This window comes from Drosophila montana, unplaced genomic scaffold (assembly GCF_035044405.1).
Source record: "Drosophila montana isolate Dmon_TW-CO22-7 unplaced genomic scaffold, ASM3504440v1 contig_1_1, whole genome shotgun sequence".
Classification (NCBI taxonomy): domain Eukaryota; kingdom Metazoa; phylum Arthropoda; class Insecta; order Diptera; family Drosophilidae; genus Drosophila; species Drosophila montana.
Genome location: NW_026996920.1, coordinates 44,509 through 57,470, shown reverse-complemented (window position 1 = coordinate 57,470; position 12,962 = coordinate 44,509). Strand labels below are relative to the sequence as shown.

The 12,962-nt window shown below is 39.2% G+C and overlaps 2 protein-coding genes across 3 annotated transcripts in view; one reads left to right on the top strand and one right to left on the bottom strand.

Moving 5' to 3' along the window:
* The window catches only part of Tmtc1 (Transmembrane O-mannosyltransferase targeting cadherins 1), a 61,759-nt gene that overhangs the window by 27,259 nt on the left and 21,538 nt on the right, over positions 1 to 12,962 (bottom strand). The window lies entirely within an intron of this gene.
* Positions 4,680 to 6,207, top strand: Trf5 (TBP-related factor 5). Its single transcript, XM_064679296.1, has 3 exons — positions 4,680 to 4,815; positions 4,886 to 5,189; positions 5,244 to 6,207. Exons 2-3 carry the CDS (start codon positions 4,915 to 4,917, stop codon positions 5,863 to 5,865), a joined length of 897 nt encoding a protein of 298 aa, XP_064535366.1. The 5' UTR covers positions 4,680 to 4,815; positions 4,886 to 4,914; the 3' UTR covers positions 5,866 to 6,207.

The window sequence follows — 12,962 nt, the reverse complement described above, 5'->3', positions numbered from 1 at the left end:
GTACGCAAATTACTCTCATTTAAAATATCTATTTATTGTTAATTGAATCAATTCCTTTTTATAACGAATACACGCAGCAATACGGTTCGCGTGAAACTTTTAATAAACCATCGTTGGGACATTGAACCAAGTAAGAAACAAATAAATGAAAAAATGAAAAAATATGCATAAATAAAATATTCGTTAACTTTTCTCACCAGGCTTTTGTTATGTCATGTTCAAACCGAGTTCAGAGCTCAGCCCTTTGAAAGTTCAATAGCAAACATTTAAAAAAAAAAAACTCAACTCGCAATAAAGTTGGAAATAACTGTTGAGGGAGGAAGTGAGGGGGGAGGGGAAAGGGGGTTGAAGTACTCACTGACGAGACTTTTTAATGGGCCGGCTTCAAACTACGTTGGATATCCGTTTCAGACTTTGGCATTGTTGTGCCGTTTGCACGGGTTTTTTTTGACCGATGTTTCAGATGGGTTTTAACCATGACGTTTGCTTGCCCAAAATTGAAGAAGGGGTTGTGGGTCGGAAGAGGGGGGGAGGGGAGGGGGAGGGGTAGGTGCCACATTCGTGCTGGGCGTTTATTTAATGTCCTCTGTTGCACTGTGTTGCACGCAATGTAAATGTTAATTAAGACCCGTTACATGCCACTATCTGGGCGTGGCAAAGTGTGTGTGCGTGCCTGTGTGTGTGTGTGTGTGTGTGTGTGTGTTGGTGGGGGGCGTTTTGGACCGTGTTTGCCTCTTAATTGCGTAAACCAAGCGTTTGATTAGTATTTGCACAGCAATTGACATTAAACAGTTCAATCAATAAAAAATTCAAACGGAAGCCGCACGCCACACTCAAGTGTGAGCTCCGGCAAATATTTAATGTCTTAAGGGTTGTCCAATGGGTCTGTCATTCCTGTTGCTGTTGTTTTCGCTCTGCTATGACTGGAATATTATTATTAGCACACATCAGAAATCCAACAATGGCTTGACTGGGGCTAAAGCGGTCGTTGGCCCCAAAAGTTAAAGAAGTCAGGAACCTCAATTGGGCTGTCAATCAACGCGTCCACTCGCGTCACTCTGTGCCACAATAATAGAGCTATTGATTTTTCGGCTTCTCCTTCCACAATCGTAATACCTCCTCCCTAATGAGTTTCGGGGCGTGCATTGACATGGGCACGACCCTTGATCGTCTAATTAGCTGACTGTTTGGCATTGGCTTCGATTTGACTGCGCGTAACTAGAAATTTTAATGGCACGGCATTCAAAAAATCCAAGATAAATAAACAATTTTTTTGGAGTGAGTGAGGGGTTATTCAAGTGTATGAAGTAGAGTAACTTTTAGACTTGTCAAAGCTTAATCAGCAGCTAAATTTTGTATTCTCTCCTCTTTTATCGCTGTGCAGGCGTTTGTTTAAATAATGGAACATGAGCATGGAACTTTGGATAGGAGAATCTATATATTGTATTGTAACAATAATATTAATATTGCTCATGTGAAGAATATAATTGAAATAACTGAGCTTGGCCAACATCTTAAATATGGTCTGTAGTGCAATGTATGACACTTTTCTATACGTTCTTTGACGAATAATTTGTCTTAGCTTCAATCAAATAATGTTATATTTATAACACAAATTGTCTTAAAGCTTTAACAATAACTGTAGATATATTATGTATCTTACTGCGTCAGCTAGCTGAGCAGACCATAACTGTCTCGACTTGATTAGACCTATAAATATCCCTGCATCCCGCCACTACCCTACACTGCAAGCAAAAGGGAGTGAGTCGAACTGCCCTCCAAATTGGTTTCATTTCATGCGCTCAGCTTGAGCTCAAATGTCGACTCGGCGCCACACCAAAACATATCATTTTCCAGCCAAATAAATAAATAAAGTATTGCCAGCACTGGAAGATTACGCTGTTTATGCTGAGGCGGCGCACAAAATGGGAATCACTTGTTGTGCCTATTCGAAATGAGTTGGCAGTGAGTACAGACTTGATTCTAAATCTATTTAATAAACCTTAACTATTATTATAATTATTATTATATTTATTGTTATTATATTTTCATTATTGTTATTAATATCATATCATATGCATCAAATCATGTCATATTAATATAATTAATTATTATAGAATATGTGTTGCTTATAATCCTCTTTTAATCAGCTCAGTGTAAAGTAGATTTATTAAGTTACTTTGTGCGTAGCTTTAAATAGACTAAATCAAGTTGATTTATCATATTAAATCGAATTTATATATAAGTGTCGAAAGTTAACAGTCGATTTTTACTTTCAACAATATTTACTTTCCAACTAAAATCTCAGCCGAACTTGTTTCTGCTGCCGTCAAAATAATCAAAACTTCTGGTAAACATACCACAGGGCTAACTCAACAGTTGTCTTTGTGGTTCTAAATTTAAAAAAATGTGATTTGAACAATAGTAAAAATTGTCATTTTAATGAAATATGCGTTTGTTTAAGCCGTAAATGAAAATCATAATTGTGACGTTTGTCTGGTTTGGCTTGCCTGAGTTGGTAAACTGAAACTGACGTCGGATGAAGTCTAAGACTTTCAATGCATATCTGAGTCGAGCAGACTCTTGTGCACACACACACACACACACGCATAGACACACTCATACATGTTCATTTAATTGTCACTCTTACAAGCTCACACACACACAGACACAACATCGTACGGGTGGCAGCTACGTTGTGGCAAGTTCGTAACTTGCTTTGCCAGTTGTAAGAAAAAACCAATAATGGCACTGGAATTTTACTTGTAGCCACATGCAGCATCCTTATGAGGTAGTTGGAGGTGCGACTGAGGGTATGCGGGGGTCTCTGCTCTGCTGGCCCCTTTATCGATTAGCGCATGTAACTGTTTCTACCTATGAGTGTGTGCACCCACACACACACATACACACCTACAGCAACAACAACAACAACTGCTTGCCCCTTTAACTTATATAGGCTAATGTGGGTTGTAGGCGTACTGTGCGGTTGGCGAAAGGGGCGTAGGGGGGTTGGGGCTGTACTTTTTGGTGGCACAAAGCAAATGACGCTGGAAATGAAAGCAGGAAACATTGCCGCATTCATTCATTTTACACACAAAAGCCATTAAAACGCTTTGATTCCATTGTTTTGTTTGTCATCATCAACATTAGCGTCAGAGGCCAACTGGGCAACATCATCGGGTGGCAAAAAGGGGGGGCTGGCCAGATTAAAGGCTTAACAGCTTAAAGACTAGTCGAGCATTTTAGTTCTCTATCAAACGGGTAACGGGTGTTCGATAAAGAATTCAAGGCAAATCAATTATGAGCCGGACTAGTTGGATAATGACGAATCGAAGCTAGACCTAAGCCGAACGAAACTTTTTAGTTTAAAGAAATTGCATATTTGATGTTTAACATATTAATTAAATAGCTGGATAGACACTAGTTTAAACCAACGAACATTTTTGTAAGGTTGGTTCTTTTGAGAATTGAACTCTTTATAGTTTGCATTGAACTTTCTGTCTTACCTATTACATTCTCTTCATATTCTCTGCCCAACTGTGCACTTTCACTCAATATTTCGCTGTTATTGTGGTTGTTCCTGTACCTCAATATTTTTATTATTGAAAGACTTTTGCCTGAGCTGCGGGTTTTTTTATAAAGTGCTTGCGGCATCTGCTTCGCTCTCCTCCCCCTCTGGAGCCACGACCCTCGAATGTCTCGACGTCCGACCGAGTCTTGCGGAAAAATCAACATTGCACAAAAGTTTTCAGCGCCCACCACCAAGCAACAGCAACAGCAGCAGCACCACCTCCACCACCTCCATCACCACCACCATCATAACCACCTTCACCACAATCAGCCAGCATGCTTTTGCACCACACTTTTTTGTTTTGGCTTAGCGCTGATGATGTATGCACTTTGAAAAGAGTTGAGCAAAGTAGTTTTTTGGGTTTGATGAGCTAACGTCAGCCATCTGCACCGCCCAAAAGCCCACCCACCATCGACCCTGGAAATATGAGTGCTCTGTGTTGGTATGTGTGTGTGTGTGCTCGTTTGTCTATGTGTGCGAGTGTGTGTGTGTTTGTGTGTGTTTGCATTTCGTTGGCTGCATAATAAAGTTATTAATAGACTTCAATGGCATTTCAATTATGCAATATCTGCGATTTGAATTTAAATGATATTTTGATTGTTTGCTTTGGCGGTTAGTTTTTCAAAGTTTTTAGCTGAATGAGCGATTAATGTGCAGATTATAAAATTTCGAAGTCCGTTCCTATTTCCATATAAATAAGCGTTCAATTTACTTTGAAATAAAAACAAGAAAATTCGGGTTTCTTTAGCAGAGCAACCATTTAATGCACTCCAATTGATTATTCCAATGCGAGCTACATATATGCAGATCTATTGAGTAAGGTTTCTCAAATATGTTATGGAGATTAGATGCACAAGTAATTTCTAGATTGCTAATTTTTATCAATTATTCCTATTCAGATATATAATATAGGAATCCTTTTTATACTAAAACCTAAAACTTAGTTTTCTACCAATTATTTCCAAGGAAGCTTTTTGATATAGTGGCCCAAGACGGCTAATTAAAAGTATATCAAATACATAATGGAATCCTTAAAACATCTTTTAAACTTCAGTTTTTAAAGGTTTTATGCTCTCCTGTAATGATTAATTTCTGTAAACATAATCATATTACACAATGTGGTAAACGATATATCGTTTAGCTGTTTGAATAAATACTAAGTTTCAGGGCGGCAAACATGTGCTCTACATAATAGATGGCCACACTGAAAAGAACACAAACGAATTGTCCGAACTCGACTTGATGTAAGTACATCCCGAACGTAATTATCAATAAATAAATTGCTCGTTTTAAATATTAAGTAATGATTTTCAGAAGGAACGTGGAGAAAATAACAAATATAAATGAAGCATAAAGATCATAAAAGAGTCAAAAAAGCGAAAAAAGATAAGAGACGTTCAAAAACGCACCGAGATGGTTCAAAAAAGTCCAAGAAGAGAGACAAAGAGGCAAAGCACAAGACGGAATCAGGCCGAATAAGCAGCGATCTAGAGCAACAGACCAACAACGACAATAAACAGTCGACGGGGCCGGTCATGTCCGATTTCGATGTGCTCAGCATTTATGCGGATATATCAAAACTTAGCGCTATAGAGCGTTATTTGAACATGCTATATCGGTAAGTCACAACCGATTCATGTGCATAGCGTGCGTTCAAAAGTTTTCGTTTCAGTCCCTTCACGTGCTTCGTGAAAACCAACTGTGAGTTTAAACTCTCCGAGTTGGACTGCTTTCTGTCGGACACGCGCTATGAGCCGGATAAGCACTCGGCTCTGCTCATACGGCTCTCGAGTCCAATATGCAGCTTAAGGCTTTACGATAATGGAAACATCTGCTGCCAGGGCTACTCCTACGATAGCGCCGCACTGGGCATACATCGTTTCATTGGCACCATGGAGCACTTGGGCTACTCGCCTGTGTTTCAGAATCCCAAGTTTAATGTGGTCAATGCGACATTCTGTATGCCATTTTCCATTCACCTAGAGCAGCTTCATAGGGAATATCATGAGGATTGCTTATACAATCCAGAAACACGTCCATATCTGACATACCAAATACGGAACTCCTCCATTAAGTTAGCCATTTTTCACGTAGGCTATGTCTATGTACTTCTGTCCTCCCAGCCGCGCTTCACCCAAAAGGCAATTGCTTTTATAATGCCCATACTCTTTCGCCATAGAGCCGCCAATAGGCCCAATGATACGGAGTTGAGCAGCGGTGACATCAATTTCAAATTGCTGTGGGAAAATGAATTCCAGAAGGCATACCAAGGCACTCTTAAATATTCCAGATGAGCAATAACTTTGCTCAACAATCTTGATTCTTTGCTGCTGCCGTTGTTGTTGTTGTTGTTGTTTTAGTTGTTGTTGCATTTTTGCGCTGGCGTTGAAGCCAAACTTTAGTTTTCATATATGAACATCAAAGTTTTCTATATGAGCATGCATTTCCGGTATATTCTCATAAATGTCGAAATGCAGCGCTCGGAGCACAGGAAAGTTTTTAGTCGGTTATTTAAATGACGAGAGCCGTTATGCAAACACACACACACACACTCAAATACCAATACACACGCAAATTGTTTAAATATGTACATAGCTAATTCCAAGAGAAAACAAAGAAAAATGCTGAAAGCTAAAATTGTACAAGTAAATAAATGAAAATATATTTCTATTATCACCTTTTTTATAGCATACACCCTGTACCCATTGCAAATTGTTAAGAAATGGTAAATTGGTTTTATGCATAGGTATGTAACAGGCAGAAGAACACAGTATATATGTACCTCAGGGAAATAAGTATATGTGCATAGACAATTTATTAAAAAAAAGTATGTAAAACAAAAGGAACTTTTCAAACTTTATATTTGATCAATCTGAGTCGACTCAGCCACGAATCGACCTCGGAAATTATAAAAGTTAAAGTCAAGGAATCTGAAAAATACATTGTTTGATACCACACCAATACCAATACCATACCATGTACCAATATGTGTTTGTATGCCTATAAAATCGATAAATATCGATTTTGAAACATGGTTTCTTAGGCATAGCTTGGGGATAATAACAGCTATAGACATACAATTTGCTATGTATTTTCTTGAATGTTTCACATTTTAGAGAACTCGCCCTATTTTGCCCAAAATTGAACTAATTCTAGAACATATTACCCATACCAAGTAGGGTTAATGCTTGGCGCTTGGTTAAGGGTATCTCCTAGTCGGGCATTGCCGACTAGCGTACTCTTGTTTTTTTTATCTTTTATGTCAGTTTTTTACAAGTCATTAGCTCCATTTGCATTCACACACAAATGTCAACCCATTTAAGGGGTCGCGGCGCAAAAACACTAAAAATCACTCACAAATTTACAATGTAAATTCAAAATGCAGCTCATCGAATTCCATGTTTGCATTTGGCAGACATAAAAATGACAGTGACAGGGCTTGCCACATGGTGGGGCAGGGTGTGTTAGGGCTGGAGTTGAGGCTGGGGTTGGGGTTGAGACTGAGCTTTCCGAGAGCCACGAGAAACCGGATCGCAACGCAAATGTGTGAAATGAAATTTGAAACTGTCGTTCGCCCAGTTGCTGTCCATTTCAAACCCATTGCATTTGAATAGTTTTTGTTGGCGTGAAAAAACAATTCAGTGCCATATTTGTGTGCATTTGTGTTTGTTTTGCGATACACACACCCATGTAGAGTATTCACTGGGCCGGTCTGGCCCAGGGCGATATGTCTGCAGCGGTTACGATATAAGCGGATAATTTTCAATATTTTTGTTTGCAGTTGTTGGTCGCATTTGGCTGCTTTTGTTTGTATTGAAACATTTTTGAACCGTTGACGGCTTTTCGCGTGTTTTCGCTCTGTTTGAGTGGCTTGTGGGCTGTTGGGATTATTCATTAGGGACGTTTAGCTGGGAATGAGGTTTGCATTTGAAAGACGAGTACTCTAATCGGAAGTGCCCAGTTGGCGAATACCCCGTACCCATTGTCTGGATGTCTTTGTTTTTTCTTACCTTAGCTCAATAACATTGAAATTTGAATATTTATACAGGTTACAGCAACGGTCAAGTTCTCCCGATAAGTATTGAAAGGATCGATATGAGGCTTAAGGCGTGCAAGTGTTATCGATAATACTTGCTGCTGGTTGGCCTAAAGTAAAATCTCCTCTTGTTTGTGTTTTATTTATAATTTATTTTAATTGCTGTTTTAATTGTTATTTTGCCTGGCAACCCTGGTGAGTACTCAAGCGCGCAACTCTTATAATCTTAATTGTAACAGCAAGAACTCTGACGTACATTTTTTGCACGAAGCTAGAAAATTTCTTGCGTAGGTCTCGTTCGCGTTTGACTTAATGAAAATTTTACTTTTGCATTCAAAAATATTTGCTCTGTAAGCAAATTAACTATTAAATCTGCTCATTTTAAACTGCAATCGCAAAAATGCAGAGCTTGGAATGCAGGATATAATTAATATTGGGTTGTTGTGTGGGGGTGCTGCCATTGCTAGAGTGACCATGCATGTTGTTGTTGTTGTGTTGTGGCTGTAAGCGGGGTGCTGAGTGACCAGCATTCGTTTGTTATTGGAAAGGGCTAGAAATCTGAGTGTGTGTGTGTGTGTGTGTGTGCCTGCATTTTCATAATTTCTGCACAACAAAAAACGAAGACCTCGACAATGGTGCAAAAGGACGAAACGAAGCGCAGCAAATTCCAAAGCAGTGGAATTTATGCAGCAAATATTAACTTACCACACACACACACACACATAACCCAACACACTTATACACACATAAATTGTGTGCAAAATTTCTCATGCAATTCATGTAAAACGCAGCGCAGAGAAAAACCGAAAGCAAAGGCAAGGAGCAAGGGGGAGAAGGTCGCAGCAGCCGTTGCCCAATTTGTGCATGGGCCAGCAAGAACTGACAACAAAACTCATTAGCAGAAGCGGCGACCGTGACCGAGACGGCGAGTATGCCGTTAGAACTGTGGGCAAAGGGCGTGCGAATGCCCGAGGGAGAGCTGGGGGCGTTGCTGCTGGTCAACCGAAGCCAGAACGCAGCATGCACTTCCATTTCTGAAAGTTTTCGCTATTTTATTCATATTTTTGCTGGGCCGCTGCCGTTGCCGCTGCTGCACTTTATCTTTCTGTGGCGGTCTTAGTTGGCGAAATTGTGTGCAACCACGAAAATCTAATAAGCGCGCAAATTTGTTGACATTGCGCAAATGTTTTTTACGAGCGTCGCTCGCAAGTCCAAGAGCCTAAGAGTACAAACTTTGAGTACTGGGCACCCCTCGCTCACCCGCTACCACTGTACACCGCAGATGTCCACTAAAGAAGGAGAAAGTCGCACCTAAAGCGCAACGGATGAAGCGACTGCAATGACAAAGAGCGTTAGACATGCAGTAAATGAGGGAGACTGAGTGAAAGAGAGAGATAGAGAGAGAGAGAGAGAGAGAGAGAGAGAGAGCGACAAAGTGGTCGTGAGCGGGAGCTACTGAAAATACTTGACGCTTTTGACTTTGCTTAGTCGCGCGCGATGTTGCGTAAACTTAAAATATAATGCGTAAAATAAAAATATAATAAAAAACAAAAATCAACTGAGGACGAAAGCTTGCATCAAAGTCCGTCAGGTAGCTGCAGACACAACAAAGATGGCGGAGGGACAGCGTTGCCACAGCATCAACTGATATGTCAGCGGATAGCCGCAGACGAGACGAGACAATTTCATTAACCGCGGGGCGGGCAACAGGCAGCAGGCAGAGGGCAAAGGGCAGCTGGCAGCAGGCACGTTAAGTCCAACAGACATGCCTTTGATTTTATCAGTTAAAGCTTCATTGTACTATATGTATGTATACTAGTGAGTATATGTATGTAAATCGGATTCTGCATAATGGACGCGTAAAGTTTTTTAATTATTTTTGTGGTTTTAAATTGCATTTCTTGTGAATCTGTGCAAAAAGGGCGGACGACACGATGTCCGTGCGAGAAAGGCAACCGCAAATGCGCCGACTTTATCAGCGCCTGGCAATTGTCATCTGTGCGCATGCTGGGCGCGGGTGGGGTGTAAAATAAAGGATGAAAGCTCACGTCGAAGTGCGTTGCATTCAGTTAAGGAAAAGTGCAATAACATGTTATTTTATTTCATGTTTTACCAACGTGCATTTCGCTTTCCTCATCATGTCGCCTGTTAACAGCAAGCGGCTTTAAAGCATTCCAGCCCTATTACGCAATTACAAGTGGAATGACACAGAGCGCGCATTTCGCTTTCAGAGTTGCATTTACTTTTCATTATATTATTGAGTCAAATATACGAGTAATTGAAATCACACACTCCACATTTCATTCGGAGAAGCAATATGAAATTCATGGGTAATTGGTATGGATACCATACATAAAATATAAATGCACGAATTGCAATAAAGGCCTTTGTATATACGGACAAGCATTGATAAATAACAACAACAGGAAATGAAATTAACTCAATTCAAGACTTCTGTATTTAAGCTCAAAAATATTAAAGTAGGTGCCCAATTGTATTGTTATCTTAAATTTAATATTTCAACTTCAAGATGTTACACATAAATTGATTTCGTACAAGGAATATTGTTTTCATGTTTATTATTATAGACTATAAGAGTAAACAAAGACGTTAGTCTTAAAACTATTCATATTCATATCCTCGTTGTTCAAATAAAAAATCCTCAATTAAGTTATTTAAGGCAGAGTGTACAATTTTAAATTTATACACAATTTTGTAGAATGCTTATAAAAAATGATGGAAGAGTTACTAGTTAAAAACCAATTGCAATTTTGCTAATTAAATATTTATTATTTAATTAGCATTCTAGTGCAGACCGAAAAACTTTTTCAAGCAGCACAAAATGCTGGCGTTCCACTTGCAAATCAATTAGTTGATATGCTGCTAGCAAAAAGAAAAGAGTGTATAAAGACAAGTTAGGAAAATTTGCTGCCGCCTGTCAAAAGTCGCTGCAAGCAAAAACTTTCCCCCGAGCGAGTACTATGCATTTTATTTAACACTCGGCCAGCGGCATACGCCCTCTAAACATGGCAAGTAAAGTTGTTCCGAGTGTTCACATCAATTTTGCCAAAAAACTGGGTTAGGAATGCCACACACTCACACACACACACTCACACTCACACACACATGCTTAAATGTTTTCCAACCAAACACGATTTCAATTTGCCTCGTTGATAAACGCCAAAAAATTAATTCAGCCAGCTCACAAAATGACTCTAGTTTTTATCTGTGTATGTGGTAAAATATTTTCACTTTTTAGCTGTGATTCCATTTTTGGCTAACACACATACTCTCATGTGTGTGTGTGTGTGTAGTATTTATGTAAAAATAAAGTTGGCTTTCTTTTGACTGTGCCTGGCACAAAGTTGCACCGGACTCGTCTTCGTCTGCGTCTTCAGGCCCGCCCACTTTCAGCCCCATCATGTGACTTAACTGTACTAAATAGTTTCTCACGTGACTCCTGCACATAAAAAATGGCTTTATTGCTGCACACGTATTCATTAATGGCAGCAATGAACTCACATGTGAATAGAGTGTGGGCTGTGTGCATGTGTATGTGTGTGTGTGCCCTGAAGAATGTCAGCCCATCAGGCGGGCACAGGGGGCACAGCCCCACTCTTGCCACCCACACACACATAAAATGCATTGTTTGTTGTTGTTGGTGCAACTTTTGTTGCTTGGCTGCACTCAGAAAATGGTTGCAAGTCGTCTGCACAGGAAGTACATATTAATTGTGAAAATTTGTACGGGTATTTCTTCGAAAATAGTTGCCCGCTTACTTACAACATGGCTGTTGTTCCTGCTGCTGCTGCTGCTGTTGCTGTTGCTATTTCTGGCTGTTGTGGCAAGTAGCTGGCTTAGTTGGTTTAAATCCATGGCTTGGCTTGGTGCAGTGCCAAAAATATTACCTTATTGGAGCACTTCAGAAGTCAGTCAGAGTTTAATTTTTGGGTTTAGCCATGATGTTACAATGTTCAAGCAATGAAACCAAAAGGTATTAAATGATCAGAAGCATTTGGTCAGACAGTCTAATACAAGTCTTAACGAGAAAATATATTTTTTGACTCATTGGCGCCCAACGTGGGCCAGTTAGAAGTCAGCAAGGTAGTCAGATTGTGGTTATGAAAAGTAAGCATTTCGTTAGGAGAATGCCTTAACAGAAAATACAATCAATCGACTCGGCTTAAAGGAATCAAATTTCTGCTATCAATTTTATCTCTACAAATTCTCTGGAAAATATTTTTAGCCTAGTGTTTAGGCAAACTGTGATAAAAACTAACTTGTCGAGTATTTTCGCCCTTAGAATAAAATTGATTGATATTTATATAATACATTATATATTAATTCGAATTATGTTGAGTTGGCGCCCAACGTATCAAAGTCAAAAGACTGTATGCAGTGACATTTATTACAGTACAGGAGATCTATCAATAATCCCCAATCCCAACTATCAAATAAAATTTGTATTAGATAATATCTCTATAAATTTATTGAAATGTTTTTTTAGGTTTATGTCCAAGCGAATTATAATAAAAATAAAAATTGTAACTAAGCTGCATATCATTGGCGCCCAACGTAGGACATCCCATAAGAGCATAATTCTGTTGGTAAAAACTGTTAACTGTGAACATTTGATTTAGAAATGAAATGAAAACACAAAATAGATTGCTGCTGTCGATTTGATAGTTGAATTTAAGCAATCCTTTTATTCAATTGGTATGTAAAGCTCCTCCAAACTTGACTTTAGCCATAATAAATCCCAGGGATTATAATTGCAATAGTTCAACGGTTTAATGGCCTTTCGGTTAGACCGCATTTCAAATGTGGTTATGTTTTTCTTAAATTGCAAAGCCACAAACTGAACTGGGATTATGCCATATTGCTTGCCCGTATACATTACTCGTGCATATATCTATGTAGACCAGAAGTTCAAGAGCAGATTCAGTGCTGAGAATCGATTTGCAATAAAAATGTAGAGCTCACTCTGAAAGCTGTAAGCATTTTGTTGTTTGGCTATAAAATTAAAAACCAACACTACATATGGCAATGCTAATGGAAGAGTGCAACAGCATGGCGCGGGTCTATATGGGTTTTGGATCTGTGGCAGCCATCCATTTCTCTGCTGTTGTATTATCAACGTTTTCTAGTAGCAGTTGCAGTTACATTTGTTTTGTTGATTGCAGCGCAAAACAATTTTTACAAATGAATGAATTCGTGTTGTGTTCGTTTTCGTTTTCATTTTCATTTTCCATTTAACTGGCAACAACAAAGACCAAACAAATTTTTAGTTAATTAATGGGAAGTGTTGCTGCAGCAGGACGAACGCGGCGTCGTCGTCAGTTTCAATGTTGATTT